Raw genomic sequence first — 18,352 nt, forward strand, 5'->3', positions numbered from 1 at the left:
GATAAAATGATAAGATGAAAAGCAGAGTATGCGAATATTTTTTGATCTTTGTGAGTGTTTTACTTCCTTGGTTATTGAATGATGGTGGATGTTTAAGTAAATATACACGTGAACTACATTTACCTGTATTGTGTGAGTGTACATAGGGCACTTTCTACTAAAACGGAATCTGCACTCTATTTCTTACTATTTGAGGCGCACCGAGTGGAGGCTAACCGTCTCCCCACAAGATGATGATACTAGGTGGCTAGTTAGCGATTTCTACTGGGTAACACTGCACCGAAGGTGCTGGGCCAAATGGGGACATGGTTTCACAGGCACTGGCTGGAGTGCTGTGCCCCCTGCAGCTGTCCCCACTCCCCTCACCACCACTGCTGTTGCTTTTTTGTCAGCCTTTCACTCTCACGTTACCTCCTCCCTTCCTTTAGCGTGACCCTGGACTGTACAGCAGGGCTGGGCAACCTGCTCCCAAGGTCTCTGGAGGAATACACAACACTGGCCTCAGGGCTCAACTTTCTGATCCACAGTCTCGTCCAGTATTATTACTTATTTAGAATTTAAAGATGTGACCTGTTTGGAAGTATCTCATCCCGAGAAACAGACACAGCTCCTTGTACATTGATCAGTTTGTGACCTGAGCTCACGTTTCTTTTTAATCATGTATAAACATCACTCCTAGTGTCACCTCAATGGAGGCAACTCTGCCAATTCCCCGTCTCCTTGTAGGGAGGCAGTTAGCCTCCACTCGGTGCCACTCAGATAGCAAGGAATAGAGTGGAGATCTGCCACGAGTGCGTTGTCCAACCATTCGGTATAGAGTGCCGCAGCTCCAACAAACCACTGCACCTCAGACTCAGTGGGGTAGCCTCCAAGTCAGAAGGTCGTGGGCTCAAGTCCCACTCCAGAGACTTGAGCACAATATCCAGGCTGACACTTCGGAGTGCCGTCTTTCGGATAAGACGTTAAACCAAGGCCCTGTCTGCCCTCTCAGGTGGATGTAAAAGATTCCATGGCACTATTTCGAAGAACAGCAAGGGAGTTCTCCAAGTGTCCTGGCCAATATTTATCCCTCAACTAACATCACTAAAACAAATTTTCTGGTCATTATCACATTGCTGTTTGTGGGATCTTGCTGTGCACAATTTTGCTGCCTACATTAAAACAGCGCCCACACTTCAATGGCTGTAAAGCGCTTTGGCACGTCCTGAGGTCGTGAAAGCTGATTTTTAAATGCAAGTCTTTCTTTCTTTCAATGTCAATTTAAAAAGATACATTAAGATGGGTGTTTTAGCTTCCTCCACATCTTAGTGGGTAAATGTACACGTTGGCATGGAGCAATACAGGCCAGAAAGTCCCAGGTTCAATGCCTGGTCTCAGTTAGATGCTATCAGCCCCAGGCCAGATATGGAAGCTACAAGTGATCTTAGTGTCACTAAGCTAAGCGTATAAAGAAAGTCAGCCTAGTTTCCTGCTCTCGATCACTATTCAGTGACTCCTGCTAGAAAATGTGCATATGGGTGTTGGCTGAGAGCAGAATTAGGTTAAACAGTGATGCTCTCAACAGTTGAACAGTCTACCAACACTCTGTGCCATGACATGCACAAAAAGAATAGTCATTTGGTTACTGAAGGCAAGGCCGCCAATGGTGGAGCAATGAAAATTGGGGATGTGAAAGAGGTCGGAATTGGAGGAGCGCAGAGATCTTGGAGGGTTGTAGGGCTGGAAGAGGTTACAGAGATAGGGAAGGACGAGGCCATGGAGGGATTTGAACACAAGGATGAGAATTTTAAAATTGTTGCATTGCCAGAGCAAGAGCCAACGTAGGTCAGCGAGCTCAGGAATGATGCATGAATGGGTCTTGGTGCGAGTTAGGATATGGGCAGGAGTTTTGGATGAGCCTAATTTTACGGAGGGTGCAAGGTAGGAGACCGGCCAGGAGAGCATTGTAAAACCCAACATATCACACAATTCTACCATAAGCCCACCGACTCCCACAGCTACCTTGATTACACTTCCTCCAATCCTGGTTCCTGTAAGGACTCTATTCCATTCTCCCAATTTCTCCGTTTCATCTGTTCTGATGATCCCTCCTTCCACACTAGTGCTTCAGATATGTCTTCCTTTTTCCTCAACCGAGGATTCCCCTCTACTGTAGGTGGCAGGGCACTCGACCGTGTCCACCCCATTTCCCGCACTTCTGCCCTCACATCTTCCTCTCCCTCCCAGGACCATGATAGGGTCCCTCTTAGCCTCACCTTCCACCCCACCAGCCTCCACATTCAACGTATCATTCTCTGCCATTTCCACCATCTCCAGCGCGATTCCACCACCAAACACATCTTCCTCTCCCCTTTCACCATTCCGAAGGGACCGCTCCCTCCACGACACACTGGTCCACTCTTCCATCACCCCCAACTCCCCCTCTCCTCCCCACAACACCTTCCTGTGCGAGCGCAGGAGATGCAACACCTGCCCTTTCACCTCCTCCCTTCCCACCATGCAGGGCCCCAAACACTCCTTCCAGGTGAAATAGCAATTAACTTGTACTTCTTTTCAATTTAGTATACTGTATTCACTGCTCACGATGCTGTCTCCTCTGCATTGGGGAGACCAAACGCAGATTGGGTGATCGCTTTGCTGAATACCTCCGCCTGCCATTTTAATTCTCCATCCCAGTCCCACTCTGACCTCTGCCTGACAGTTACATGGGTAAGATGGGTATAGAGGGATATGGGCCAAGTGCAGGCAATTGGGACTAGCTTAGTGGTATAAACTGGGCGACATGGACATGTTGGGCCGAAGGGCCTGTTTCCATGTTGTAAACTTCTATGATTCTGTGATTCTTATGCTGTTCCAATTAAGCTCAACAGAAGCTCGAGGAACAGCACCTCATCTTTCAATTAGGGACTTTAAACCTTTTGGACTCCACACTGATTTCAATAACTTCAGATCATTACCACTGCTCCTAATTTTTCAGACAGCAGGTGCTGATTATGGTTCTGCTGCTGCCATTTACAGCTCCTCTAGACCCATTTTTTGTTTCTTTACTTATCCCATTCCCACCCTCCTTGCCTTGCACCATCATCCCTTTTGTCATTTAATCACTCCAGCCCTCCACCCTGTCAGACCTTCCCTTTCGTTGTTTCCTCCCTTCCCTCCCCCCGCCTTTCCCTGGTTCTGTACTTGCTTAAAAACTGTTAAATCTTTAACTTCTTCCAGTTCTGATGAAAGATCATCGACCTGAAACGTTAACTCTGTTTCTTTCTCCACAGATGCTGCCTGACTTGCTGAGTATTTCCAGCATTTTCTGTTTTTATTTCAGATTTCCAGCATCTGCAGTATTTCGCTTTTAATATGACAGACATTGCCAGTCTGTTCCGTAGGAATACGCTGAAACACAGGAGCGTTGTAACAGCGACAGCTATAAGGCCTCAAAGGAAATTACCGGCTTGAAGGGAATGTTGCTGTCCTTTCAAAATACCAATGTGTTGAGAGGCAAATTTTATATAATCAAAACCTTCTGTCACATCTGTGAACACACACACACTGAACCAAATGCATTTAATAAAAGCAGCTGTCAGGAACAATAGTCATCTCAACCCGAGTACATCACGTGCTTGGGCTCAGCTCTCCGTTTGTGAAAAACTGTTAAACCGTCAATTTAATTAACCCCTCAAGGGTTTCTGCTCCGGATCACTAACCAGTGGCCCCAGTACGGAAGTGTGCATGTGGGATGTTGAGCAGGGACAGGTTTGGGCTCCAGTCAAATAGCCTGCTGATACTCACCAGCAAAGCTCATACATCAACAAAGGCCACTGGGCGAGGTAGTGGAGGGTGTCTGAAGCCCGTGGAACTGTGTGTATGAGCACGACCCACTTAACTGTGGAATGTAGGCGTTATGTTTCAGGGACTCTCCAGATATTTGCTCTCATGCCGAGCATAAAATGCTGCTTCCACAGCAGACACACACTTCCTGCAAATCTACGTGACCTTATGCACAAGGTATTCTGAAAAGTCGTGTGCCTTGGGTGAACAATACGCATGTTTACTGTCAATAAGTAAACCAGAAATAGTAACTCAAGACCGCACCAACTCTGGCACACTATACAAACCGCTAATCAGGTTTATTACTAAAATTAGCAGAAGCAAAACAGAAGATAAAAAAGTCAGTTTCACTCAACTCACAGTCCTAGTCACAAAACCACGAACATAGGAACAGGAGGAGGCCATTCAGCCCCTCGATCCTGTTCCACCATTCAATTAGGTCATGGCTGATCTGTATCTTAACTCCATTTACCCGCCTTGATTCTGTAATCCTTGCCTAATAAAAATCTACTGATCTCAGTTTTGAAATTTTCAATTGACCCCCAGCCTCAACAGCTTTTGGGGGGGGAGGGAGGGGGGGGGGAGGGGGGGGGGGGGGGGGGGGGAGTGTTCCAGATTTCCACTACCCTTTTTGTGTGAAGAAGTGCTTCCTGATATCACCCCTGAACGGCCTAGCTCTAATTTTAAGGTTATGTCCCCTTGTTCTCGACTCCCCCATCTCCATGCTCATCCCACTCTCTGCAATACACTTTTCGTTTAGACTAATGCACGCAATGCAAAGAGTGTATGTGAAATCCTATATTCATGGGTTGTTTCATTGGTCCTGGCTGCCTGGTGAACACTGATTCATCAAGGAACCTAGACTATTATTTTGGCTTACATCCTGTGCAAACTTTTGAGGTCCCAGCTATGACATGGGGTTGACAGCCATTGCTCACAGCTAGTCAAAGCTGACGCACTGTACGACAGTCCCACAGGCTTCAAATGCCCTCCAGTGTCAGGGTGGTCAAGGAGGCTGCTCAGGTTCCAGCCTTAGACCATTCAGCCATCTTCAAGTCAGAGCAGAACATAGCATCTGATAAAAAGGAGTTTTCCTTTTCAGACAATCACAGCTAATGGCTCTGGCCCTTTCTTGCAGTAGCCACACTCACCAACCTGTCTGAGGGACAAACCATACAGAGGCGAGTACATCTCCCTTTGAAGCTGCACTACAGGTAAGACCAAATATGTGCGTACTGTACAACATATATACAAGCAGAAGGCAACCTTTTTCATCGATTAGCAAAAGAAACTGTACCTGAATTTTCCCATCTTAATAGGAACATAGGAATTGCTAGACAAAAAAACACCAAGGTCCATCTAGTTCACCTTCGACCACCCTGGTAGTCTCATGATACAACGATAATGGAGTTGTTGATTAATCGTAGCAATCAATCTCTATCAATGAGTCTAAAACAGACCCAGGCATGAGGCGAGGAAAACTCCCAGTGGTGGAGAGCTTTTGGAACCATAAGTCCAAAGTCACCTGTTTCTCCCGAGCCTGTTACACTCACCACATGTCCTGTCTCAAATTACTCAGATACTGTATCCCAAAATATTATTTTCTAAAAGAAACTTCAGAGGTTCTTCTGATTTGAAACATAACTGATCTTCGATCCTTTACAGAAGGGGCTGGCAATTATTTGTCCCAGTGCAGATCTCTCCACTGTATGAATTCGTTCTGCACAAACCTCTCCCTCTCTAAAATCAGTGCTTGTATGAATGCTGTGGTCTCTGTACTTCCTTTTATAAATTTTAAAACAGTCATCATCACTTAGAATACTTAGGAACAAGATAATGCCATCAGGCCCCACAGGCCTGGGCCCTGGAATGTGTCCGTGAGCTGAGAGCAAGCTCACGGTGGTTCAGAATACTGCACTGTAGTGCAGAGCTGCAGCCAGATCCCAAGACAGAACAGCAGCGCATTGCAAATAAACAGAAGACAATCAAAGGTCGGAGGCGGCGGGCAAATCATGCATATAACTACAATCTCATTTGTCAGCGTGTTTAGACAACAGCGGGAGATAAATCCAATTTTGAGACACATAAATAGCGGACATGTACTGGGATTGAAATGACAGTGACAGAATCTGCTTTCCATACAAAACCCAGAGCATTTGTATTCCGTTTTAGAAAATGCATAGTCAAAGTGTTTACCATTATTTCAAATAATTTTAAAACCAGTCTCATGTGGTGGATTGAGTTCTTGTACAAGAAAAAGGCAAATCAGACCTTTCTAAGTTCCCTCAGACTGTTTGCACCCTCAGTGTCTTGTTCAACGCTGAGCCAAGCGTCCAACCCAATATCCTCTCCGTCACTTCCATCTCAGTAACATCGTCCGTCCGCCGCTAAAACCCGCATCCATGCACTTGACACTTCCAGACTAGACTATTCCAAGATGGCCTCCCAGCCTCCATCTTCCGTAAACTCTGCTGACTGTGTCCTCTCTCGCACCAAGTCCCGTTCACCTATCACCCCTGTGCTTGCTGACTTACATTGGCTCCCAATCCCCCAACACCTCAAATTTAAAATTCTCATCCTTATGTTTGAACCTCTCTATTGTCTCACCCCTCCCTATCTCTGTAACCTTCTCCAGCCCTATAACACACCTCCCCGAACTCTGCTCCTCCTACTCTGGCCTCTTGTGCATCCTTCCCCTTTTCCTTCGCCTCACCAATGGCAGCTGTGCGTTCAGCTGCCTAATCCCCTGCTCTGGAATTTCTTTCTTCTCTCCACTCCCTCTTAAGTTCCTCCTTAAAACCCAACACTATGACCCCTCCTAATATCTCCTCTTCTGCTCATTGTCATTTTTCATCATACACCTCTGTGAAGTGCCTTGAACTTTTGTTTTTAGTGTTAGTCACAAAAAATACAAGTTGTTAATGTTGAGACTATTCAGCTGGTCTTCATACACAGATCTCAACATAGACATCACACAATCAGAAGAATGAACTTGTTTTTGGGAACATGAAACGGTATTACACAAAACTGGAAATTAATCTTGTGGCCCTCCTCTGCATCCAACCAAAGCCTCAATATCCCCAGTCTCAATATCCCCAACTGTGAGACGACCAAAACTGGAGACAATATTTCTTTACCTATGAGTGACTGTTGGAGAATTATTCAGAGCCCTCTTTGTATCTGTGCAGGAGCTTATAGTAGAGTTAACCAAAACCTGCACTCCTGACAACCACTGTAAATCACAAGTACCAGTGCTATTCTCTAACTTACAGGAATGCACTGTTGATTAGACACATCTTAGGTTGCAAAAAAGAAGTTTTATTTCCTTCACAGAATATATTTGTAAGGCGTTAACTACCGTCTTAAGCTTCAGATTCTCCGCTCCAGACTCGCTGAAGGAGACGCCCTTCAGGAAGTGGGGTCCGATTTGTAAAGGTACGGTGGGAAGCTCACACTGTAGCGGCTGGGCAGGATACTGTCTCCTCCCTGCTTGCTTTACCTCAGCCTCACTGCAGCAGCCCTGCAAAAGGATCAGAACATGAGAGGGATAGGGGCAAAAGATTAATGAAATAGGTTTATTTAGCACCGGATACATCATGAAGCATCCTAACACTCAACCAAAAATCCCAATCTGCTGTCACTCTATAAGCAAGTAATCCAATCAAGTGGCTCTGGTGTTGTCCTAAATCACTCAGTCTGAATTGAAAGATGCGAGTTCCTTGGTAATCAATCCCTCCGACTGTGCTTCCTTCTCCCTCTCTCTCAACAGGGCTCAGCACAAGTTCATCAAAAGTGGGGCCCTTGCTCTCTCCCAGATAACTCCTTCTGCCTCAGAAACTTTCTTCCCCTTCTATGACAGAAGTGTCAAAGCCACAAGTTCTGGCATTCCAGCTTATAGACTCCAGGCAACGCAGTTCTATTCGCATTTTTCTTTCTCACATGTCGGTTCCTTGTTTGAATTTTGTGGAACCTGGAGGTTTTGAAAAGGGCTGTTGCCTTATTGATGGATAAATCCTAATTCAGAACACAGAGATCTGTTAGGGAAACATGGATCTGAACCTTCCCCTTATCCCATGTACATACTAAAATGGCCCATGAAGAATAGAAGGTTGGACAAACCTGCTGTTACAGCTCATTCCCTGCCCACTCTAATATTTTAATTACAAATTTCTCCTCTCTACCCCTGGGCTATGACTTGATTTGATGTACAGTTGTACCATGCACAATGTGGGGATCTGTACACAAAAACTCTCCCTCCCATTTATTTTTGGGAAAAGCACATTGATGCAGCAATTTATAATCCTGCTAATTTACAATTTAAAAAGAAAAATGTTTTCTACAATTACCATGTTGCCCATCCTCTACTGAAGGTACAACTTGCACTGGGTGAAGTTCAACATGCACCCAGTGCCCTCCAAGTACATCGCCCCAAGTGGCCATTCTTCATGTGAGTAGGGTTGCCTCTGGTTGAACATATTCTGGAGGTTTCATCACATGACCTCCCACATCCAACAGCCCCACCCAGTCAAACAGCCTTTCTTCCCCCATCTCCAATATTTTTACAACTAATAAGCAAAAGTGTTCAAAGACCACTCTGACACTGAAGGGTGTTTGAAGCCCATGGGACTGCCCTACAATACATCAGCTTTGATTAGTTGTGAGCGATGGTTCAAAGTGCACAATATTTTTTTAATGCCCCGATGACTTTTCTCCTGGGTTGCTTGCAGAAGTGTCAAGGGGATTAATCTTTAATTCCTGGAGACTCCAGGACAATCCTGGGGAGTTGGCAACCCTATGTGTGAGCCTAGATTGCACGTTCCAGTGGACTATAACAGGCAATTAAAGACGTTTCCTGCCCTCAATGGACGTCCACAAACTTCCCAACAGGGGTCACTGGGTCGTGATCAGGAGTGGCTGATTCTTTGCTCTCCCCAGCTTCAGAGGTGCTGAAGCCAAATGTAGCATCACAACTCAGATCAGCTAACTCAGCGCAGACCAGGAATCTAATCTGGAGCCCTCGGGCCTGTATAGCTCACTGCTACACTGGACAATTCCTCTACCCATTAAAATACCTTTTTGAAAAAGTAATACACATGCATGTTTGGATTGACAATCAGCCCACATAGAATCATACAGCACAGAAGATGGCCATTTGGCCCATCATGCCTGTGCCAGTTCTGAGAGCGCTATCCAATTAGTCCCATTCCCCCTAATCTTTCTCCATAGCCCTGCAAATTTTTCCCCTTCAGCTATTTACCCAATTCCCTTTTGAACGTTACTACTGAATCTGCTTCCACCACCTTTTCAGGCAGTGCATTCCAGATCATAACAACTCACTGTGTAAAAAAAAAATTCTCATCTGTTTTTTTTGCCAATTACCTTAAAATCCTTCCTTTGACTTTTTTTTTTAAAAATTTTCTTTAAATGGCAACTTAGCATAATTTTAAAACATTGACAGATATAAAAAGCAGAAAACTGCTAGAAAACAAACAAAATCAGAAAATGCTGGAATCACAAGTTGATTAGTATCTGTGGAGAGTTTAGATGAAGGGCTGCATGAACCGTTAATTTATCTGTGCCCTCTGCAGATGCCAACTGATTTTTGTCTGATTGTGCTTCTGTGAGGTGCCCCGGGACGTTTTACTACTTTAAAAGTGCTATATAAATGCAACTTGTTGTTGTTGATCTGTTGCGCTTCCAGAATTTCTATTTTGTTATGAAAGGGATATATATTGGCCATGAATCTCCTGGACTTTTAGGTTTTTTTTAAAACAAAGGATCCAGACAGAGAGGCTCTCCAACATTAACTGTCGGGGACAAGTCATACAATCTACTAAGCATTACACAGAGAAGTCTAGAAGTGCCAGAAATGCTTACAAACATCGTGCAATGGATGCAGTACTTACTCTTCACCACCAGATGTCCAGCACACATGTTGATTTCTTGCTAAAAACACCCATTAACCAGATTCACGTCAAATAAGCATGTGGATGATCTGCTCCCAGAATGAAATCACACCCTCATATTTTCCCTCCTTATGGGGGGTACCCGCGCTTTATTCAACCAAGATTCGGAAGCTGCTGTGAACGTGAGACAGGCTTCCTACCACACCAGGCACAGTTACCCAGCACACTAAATTCAGCTACAACGGAACACCAACAGGTGAGTAAAATCTTTATTTACCTGTAAAGAGGCCTCGATAGCTTTAGGGTTTAGGTGGAATCCTGCCTTCATCGCATATTCGCAGTGACCCAAGCTTTCCAAAGCTACTTTGTAAGCCTATAAGACAACAAATAATGAAGTTAATAAAGCAGATATCGACCAAAGATCTAAATCTTCATTTGAAACAGCCAAGCCAATACATGAATGATAATCTAGGCTGACACTTCCAGTGCAGTACTGAGGGAGTGCTGCACTGTCGGAGGTGCCGTCTTTCGGATGAGACGTTAAACCGAGGCCCAGTCTGCCCTTTCAGGTGGATGTAAAAGATTCCACGGCACTATTTCGAAGAGCAGTGGAGTTCTCCCCAATGCCCTGGCCAACGTTTGTCCCGCTACCATCACTAAAAACAGATTATCTGATCATTTATCTCATTGCTGTTTGTGGGACCTTGATGTGCTCAGATTGACTGCCACATTTCCTACATTACAACAGTGACTATAGTAGAGTGAATTCAGTAGAGTGCAGTTTTTAGGAAAATTCACACAAGCCAATACATTTCAATGTTGTATGATACTCATAAACCGCTTTTAAAGTCCGTTCAGGGTGCCCAGTGACCAGTTTTACATGGATCTACCAGTCTGATTCTTTCCTCTCCCTAGGAAAATCTAGGGAAACCAGATTTAACAGCATCAACAGTGGAAGCTGGCTCACAAACACTGGAATCCAAACTAAAAGACCAATATAGAAGGCCCTTGAATTCGTCATCTCAAGTTGCACTGACCAGCAACACTAACCGCCTAGCGTTATACAGCTGAAAACATTCCACTCAGACACAAGCCAAGTTTGGGAGGACAGAATCCATATATGGAATGTGGAAAGCACAGTACAATTATGGGTCATGGGTGTTAACACTCAGTAAGTGCTGCTTGTCCTGAGAGCTTCTTTAATGTAAAAGCCTTGCTCAGTGCAACATTGAATATCCTGATCCATACCCCCTCCCCACGTCTGTAATTGGAGCTCTTTTACTGGCTACTTGAGTTTTCAGAAGACTTGAAAATGTAATTTAACATACATTTAAGCGAATCCCCTAGCCCACGGTAGGACAATCTTGTCTTCAATCTTTTACAGATCACTGAAGCAAAAAAATTAAACACCAAAACTTCCCAAATTTGGTTTGGAATACTTTACTGCACTAGGGTGCTGCTAGGCATAGCTAGCCACAAGCTCCAAGCCACAGCTCACATGGTCATATTCCCAAAGCCACTCTTCTACCCCCTCGATTCTAAATTACTCGCAACGTTGCATAATGGGAGGAATTACACCAACACAAAGGAACCACAGAAAGCTCGGAGAAACTCAAGCACTTCAGGGAAACTGTGGAGGGTAATATTCTGAAGGTATATGGCATACTTCTGAACAGCTGTGTGTTGCTACAGCGTGGTCTTGAGGTTACTGAACTGAAATTCCATTCGTAGCTCAGCCCATGATAGACCGCTCTATGGCAAGTGTGAGAGCGTAGACACACTTGTGGCAATATGGCTGACTGTCACACATCCTGCTGATCTGGGATCATGAACAGACATTACATTGAGTTATGTGGAGAGACTGGAGAAGCTGGGATTGTTCTCCTTAGAACAGAGAAGGTTAAGAGGAGACTTGATAGAAGTGTTCAAAATCATGAATGGTTTTGATAGAGTAAATGAGGAGAAACTGTTTCCACTGGCAGGAGGGTCGGTAACCAGAGGACACAGATTTAAGATGATTGGCAAAAGGACCGGAGGTGACATGAAGAAAATCTTTTTCATGCAGCGAGTTTGTTATGATCTGGAATACACTGCCTGAAAGGGCGGTGGAAGCAGATTCACTAGTAACTTTCAAAAGGGAATTGAATAAATACTTGAAGGGAAAAAAACTGCAGGGCTATGGGGAAAGAGCAGGGGAATGGGGCTAATTGGATAGCTCTACCAAAGACCCAGCACAAGCACAATGGGCCGAACAGCTTCCTTCTGTGCTGTGTGATTGTATTCCTGTCAGTCTGTGTGACGGAGGGCCCATTCCCACCATTAAAATAATTCTCAGCTATGTTGGTTCCTGGTCTCCGGATTCAATTTATTCAGTCGGGTAAAGAAACTGAACTGTTGAACGCTAAGAGGTGGCGTTACGACTTACAGGTGTATCAACACTTTCAGGCACGCCCCATTTAACAAGTCACTTAGTTTCAGGGAGGGTTATTAAGGGCAACTTAAAATGATTAGATCATGGATGTTTGGGAGGAACGAAAGCAAATCCACATATATTTCTGGAGTACGTGAGAGAGGGAAGATTATAAAAGGCAAGATGGACCAAAGGACTCCTGCTTCAGAATGGGTAATGAAACCTGGACCTTACGCATCCTTTATACAAAAGAACTGCTTCTGCTGCAAAAACTCATCCTCCCACAATATTATAGTACTGGTAATACCAAGTCACTCACCTGCAAAGCACTGTCGATCTTCATATTTAAATCTTTCAGCTGATGCTCAGGGATCGCGGTGGTCTGAGAACAGAACAGCTGCTGTACTTCGATACCGGCCAGGCAGCCATCGCTCCCCCTCTCCCGTAGCCGGGAAGTAGCCTTTTAAAAATAAAACCAAAAGTCAATACCATTGCCTGCCTGCAGACAGTGCAATTCTGCTCTTACTCTCCCTTGGTGCAGTGCTCCTGCCCCCAGCTCCCGACCAACCTGTAGCTGCTGACAAGCATCAAAGTAAACTTTGCATTTATGTATTTCACAGTTAATGTTTAAACTTACCTAAAGAATCCAGTTCTGATGAAAGGTCATTGACCTGAAACGTTAATTCTGTTTTTCTCTCTCCATAGATGCTGCCTGACCTGCTAAGTGTTTCCAGCATTTTCTGTTTTTATTAAACAATCGTCTATTGTGTGCAAGTACACTACCTACATTAAGGTCTTTATTCAGAGGCCTCCGCCTCTCTTAGAAGCCTGGGCTTTGCAGTTGATATTTTCCCCAGAGCTATCATGGTCAACTGAAGGGAGGTGCCAACCGTATCTGTGTCGGCAATTCCCAGGACGCCACAGTCTGAATATCGTGATGAAAGGTGATTTAGTGTCAGGAAAGACTGAACAGGCTGGGGCTCCTTTCTCCAGAAAAATGAAGACAAAGGCGACCTCATAGAGGTCTTTAAAATTATGAAGGGGTTCGATAGGGTAGACATAGAGAAGATGTTTCCACTTGGCGGGGGGAGGGGGGGGGGGGGGGGGGGGGAGGGAGTGCAAAACTAGGGGCCATAAATATAAGAGTCACTAATAAACGTAATAGAGAATTCAGAAGAAACATCTTTACCCAGAGAGTGGTGAGAATGTGGAACTCTCTACCACATGGAGTAGTTGAGGCGAATAGTGTAGATACATTTAAGGGGAAGCTGGATAAACACAAGGGTGAAAGGAATAGAAGGATATGCTGAAAGGGTTAGAAGAGGAGGGGTGGGAGGTGGCTCGTCTGGAGCATAAACACCGATATAGACCTGTTGGGCCGAATGCCTGTTCCTGTGCTGTAAATTCAATGTACAGAGAACCATACTGATGCTGTGTACAACTTGAAGCAAAATCTTTCCTCATGCTGTAACAGGATCTCAATTTTGTTTCTCCACATGATTTGAAAACAAGCTGGAGAAAGACTTTTAAAAGATTTCTCACGCACTGCCTCAGATTAAATCAATTGCTACCTTTTACTCCAAGGGATTGAGTGTGTGATTACATCGCCTGTACTTTCTACTGTTTGGTCCGAGAAATTATCGTTCACAGGAAATGTTATTTATTTTTCTTTCGAAACATGACTTCTCAGGCTGTAACAGTATTTGAGTTTGTTTTTCCAAGCTTGAATATGAATTTAAGAAATTTTTATCACATCACAACTATTTTCAACACCCTTTTATTTAATGACAGCCTTGATCCCCCACCCTTCCTTCACCTTCCCATATGCTAATATGGAGTCATGTCCCCTTAAGACCACAAAGTCTTCTTGTTTGGTATGGGAACTGTGAAGATTGCAATATGTTCGTCAGTTTCTGGCTGCAGTTTAGAAGTGCTCAGCATTTTAAGATCTTTTGCTCATGTGATATCTGGAGTGCGACGCTCTCACATTTTACAATTCAACAAATAAACCTCAAAGGATGCTAGCAATGCTTTGGAAATATTTTAAACCGCTGCCCTTCCTTTAGATTGAACCTTCAACAGTGAACTCTATTCTTAAGAAAGCCTTTATAGGGTTCAGTTGGGAGCCCCACAAACAAACAAATAATCTCATCCGTTGAACCCACATTACTTCCACAAAATTTACAGCACAGGAACAGACCACTCAGTCCAACAGGTCTGTGCCGGTGTTTATGCTCCACACGAGCCTCCTCCCATTCTATTTACTTCATCTCACCCTATCATTATATCCTTCTATTCCTTTCTCCTTCATTTCTCCCTAGTTTCCATTTAAATGCGTCTATGCTATTCGCCTCAACTACTCCATGTGCTAGCGAGTTCCACATTCTCACCAATCTGAGTAAAGAAGTTTCTCCTGAACTCCTTAGTGAATTTATTAGTCACTATCTTATATTTATGGCCCCGAGTGTTGGACTCCACCACAATTGAAAACATCTTGTTATAATCTGGAATGTACTGCCTGAAAGGACGGTGGAAGCAGATTCAATAGTAACTTTCAAAAGGAAATTAGATAAATACTTGAAGGGAAAAAATTTACAGGGCTATGGGGAAAGAGCAGGAGAGTACGGCTAATTGGATAGCTCTTTCAAAGAGCCAACACAGGCACGATGGGCCGAATGGCCTCCTCCTGTGCTGTACCTACTATGATACTACTATGATCTTAGAATCATAGAAAATTTACGGCACAGAAGGAGGCCATTCAGCCCATCATGTCCGCGCTGGCTGAGAAACGAGCCACCCAGCCTAATCCCACTTTCCCGCATTTGGTCCATAGCCCTGCAGGTCACAGCTCTTCAGGTGTACTTCCAGGTATTTTTTTTTAATGAGTTGAGGGTTTCTGCCTCTACCACCCTCTCAGAGAGTGAGTTCCAGACCCCCACCACCCTCTGGGTGAAAACATTTTTCCGCATTTCCGCTCTAATCCTTCTACCAATCACTTTAAATCTATGCCCCCTGGTTATTGACCCCTCCGCTAAGGGAAATAGGTCCTTCCTATCCAATCTATCGAGGCCCCTCATAATTTTGTACATCTGAATCAAATCAAAACAGCCTCCTCTGTTCCAAGGAAAACAGCCCCAGCCTATCCAATCTGTCATCATAGCTAAAATTCTCCAGTACTGGCAACATCCTCGTAAATCTCCTCTGTACCCTCTCCAGTGCAATTACATCCTTCCTGTAATGTGGTGACCAGAACTGTGTGCAGTGCTCAAGCTGTGGCCTAACTAGTGTTTTATACAGTTCCAGCATAACATCCCTGCTTTTATATTCTATGCTCGGCTAATAAAGGAAAGCATTCCATACGCCTTCTTAACCACCTTATCTACCTGTCCAGCTACCTTCAGGGATCTGTGGACATGCACTCCAAGGTCCCTCACTTCCTCTACGGGTTAGTATCCTCCCATTTATTGTGTATTCCCTTGCTTTGTTTGCTCTCCCCAAATGCATTACCTCACACTTCTCCGGTTTGAACTCCATTTGCCACTTTTCTGCCCACCTGACCAGTCCATTGATATCTTCCTGCAGTCCACAGCTTTCCTCCTCACTATCAACCACACGTCATCCGCAAATTTCTTAATCACGCTCCCTACGTTTAACTCCAAATCGTTAATGTATACCATAAAAAGCAAAGGACCCAGTACTGAGCCCTGCGGCACCCCCACTGTAAACAGCCTTCCAGTCGCAAAAACACACGTCGACCATTACCCTTTGCCTCCTGCCACTCAGCCAATTTTGGATCAAATTTGCCACATTCCCTTGGATCCCATGGGCCTTTACTTTTTAGACCAATCTGCCTTGCTAAAATCCATGTAGACTACACCAACTGTGCTGCCCTCATCGATCCTCCTGGTCACCTCCTCGAAAAATACAATCAAGTTAGTCAGACACAACCTCACCATAACAAATCCATGCTGGCTGTCCTTGATTAGTTCGTGCCTTTCTAAGTGACAGTTTATCCTGTCCCTCAGAATTGATTCCAATAATTTGCCCATCACCGAGGTTAGACTGACTGGCCTGTAATTACTCGGTCTATCCTTCGCTCCCTTTTTAAACAACGGTACAACATTAGCAGTCCTCCAATCCTCCAGCACTACGCCTGTATCCAGTGAAGTTTGGAAAATGATTGTTAAAGCCTCCGCTATTTCCTCCCTGGCTTCTTTTAACAGCCTGGGATACATTTCATCTGGCCTTGGTGATTTATCCACTTTCAAAGATGCTAATCCCCTTAATACTTCCTCTCTCACTATGTTTATCCCATCCAATATTTCACACTCCTCCTCCTTAACTACAATGTCTGCGTCGTCCCTCTCTTTTGTGAAGACAGATGCAAAGTATTCATTAAGAACCATACCCACATTTTCCGCCTCTAGTTTTCCTTTTTGGTCTCTAATAGGCCCTACTCTTTCAGTCTTCTCTACGTCTACCCTATCGACCTCCTTCATAATTTTGAAGACCTCTATGAGGTCACCTCTCAGTCCTCTCTTTTCTAGGGAAGAGCCCCAGTCTGTTCAGTCTTTCCTGAAAGCTGTAACCTCTCAGTTCTGGTATCAACTTGACTATATCAATGCACTCCTTCTGTAAGTACTATTTAATCAAATAGAACAACAGCTCCATAAAATGGTGTCTCAAACCAAAGTGCTGAGAACTCAAGTTTTTTTTTAAAAAAAGAGAAAAAACCTTTCCAAAAAGAAAGTAAACGGACTGGTTGGGGGGGGGGGAAAGAGGGGAACAGTTTATAAGCCCAGCCTTGTGAGGAAGGTAAATTACACGCACCATTTAAAGTTACATTATCACTGAACCACCCTGGGTTTAACGACTATCTAATGCCGCTTTTGCATTTACTCCAAGAATTCAAGCACAAAGTAAATACAGAACAACAGGACACTGTTTAACAGCTCTTTAAAATGGTTTAATTTTTTTAAAAAGAGTATGTTACTACCACTTGCCGTATTATGAGTATTAGAGGAAAAAGAGCCATATAAACGAAATAAGCAACTGACAGTAGGTATAAACACAAGGAGGGAATAGTTATCCGGCGTGAGATTAGCAGATTTTGTTTAAAATTTCCTCAGGGGTGGGGGGTAAACAAGATCAAAATAAAACTAACCAGTGTTCAGAATGAGTGCAGAGCACGATTGCTGTCACCTCCCAACACTACACAGCCCAGCAGGATATCCAGACAGGAGACTTTCCTCTTCCTCACCCACCCCTTCCCAGAAAAAGGACAGGATAACAAAAACATAATACTATCTTTCCTCAATTTAAAAAAGTTACAAATCTACAAAAATAACTCACAGAATTACATAGAATCTACAGCACGGGAACAGGCAATTCGGCCCAACTGGTCCATGCCAGCATTTATGCCGCACATGAGCCTCCTCCCACCCTGCTTCATCTAACCCTATCAGCATATCATTCTATTCCTTTCTCCCTCATGTACTTATCTAGCTTCACGAGAATTGCAGTTATGGTGGTTTAAATAAATTCATAAAATGTCACGTTAAAACACGAAAAATTTATTTTCAGAGGGCACGATCACAAATCCGTGACAGATAAAACAAACCACAAATCAAAGTCAGGAATTGTGAACAGGAAGAACTAGCCAAAGGAAACCGGCTCAAACCCAGAAGCTTGTTCCATTGAGATAAGCAAATCAGTTCAGACATCTGGCGGCACAAAGAGTCTGTTTTGTAACACCTCAAGAGCTGCACTTGCTACTTGACCAAGCCATGGGATCATAGTGCGGTGAGACATCTTAAAACGAACAACCCATAGGTCTCCTGGGTGCTTGACAAGTTTATCCAGTGCACAGCTGAGGCACAAAAATCAGGAAAATGCCAAGTTTGATAACTAATCTGAAACTGAGTTCGCTGAGTCCAGTCAGGAAAATACCACAGTGGGTCTCAGTGCACGTGTTTGGAGGTGGGGCGGGAGAGAATTACCTGAGTTTAGTGTTGCCAACCCTCAAGGATTGTCCTGGAGTCTCCAGGAATTAATGATTAATCTCCAGGATTAATTTTGCTGCGAGCAAAAAGCCAGGAGAAAAATCAGAGAGTCTTTTGAAAAAAATTGTTTTCCAACCAGGAAATGATTTGTACTTGTCACTGCAAGAATTTTAACAAGTATTGAGGGAGCAAATCCTTTGTTCCCCCGC

At 44.2% G+C, this 18,352-nt stretch overlaps 1 protein-coding gene across 5 annotated transcripts in view; it reads right to left on the bottom strand.

Annotated features, from left to right (window-relative positions):
* Nucleotides 1-18,352, bottom strand: part of LOC137333827 (granule associated Rac and RHOG effector protein 1-like) — a 181,416-nt gene that overhangs the window by 31,632 nt on the left and 131,432 nt on the right. For all 5 annotated transcript variants that reach the window (XM_067998192.1, XM_067998191.1, XM_067998188.1 and 2 more), the window contains 3 exons: nt 12,461-12,601; nt 10,009-10,104; nt 7,184-7,345 (listed from right to left, as the gene is read on the bottom strand). In XM_067998192.1, the coding sequence (XP_067854293.1) occupies nt 7,184-7,345; nt 10,009-10,104; nt 12,461-12,601 (399 nt within the window). The remainder of the gene's footprint in view (nt 1-7,183; nt 7,346-10,008; nt 10,105-12,460; nt 12,602-18,352) is intronic.

The sequence above is a fragment of the Heptranchias perlo genome, chromosome 16 (genome assembly GCF_035084215.1).
Source record: "Heptranchias perlo isolate sHepPer1 chromosome 16, sHepPer1.hap1, whole genome shotgun sequence".
In the NCBI taxonomy this organism is placed as follows: Eukaryota; Metazoa; Chordata; class Chondrichthyes; order Hexanchiformes; family Hexanchidae; genus Heptranchias; species Heptranchias perlo.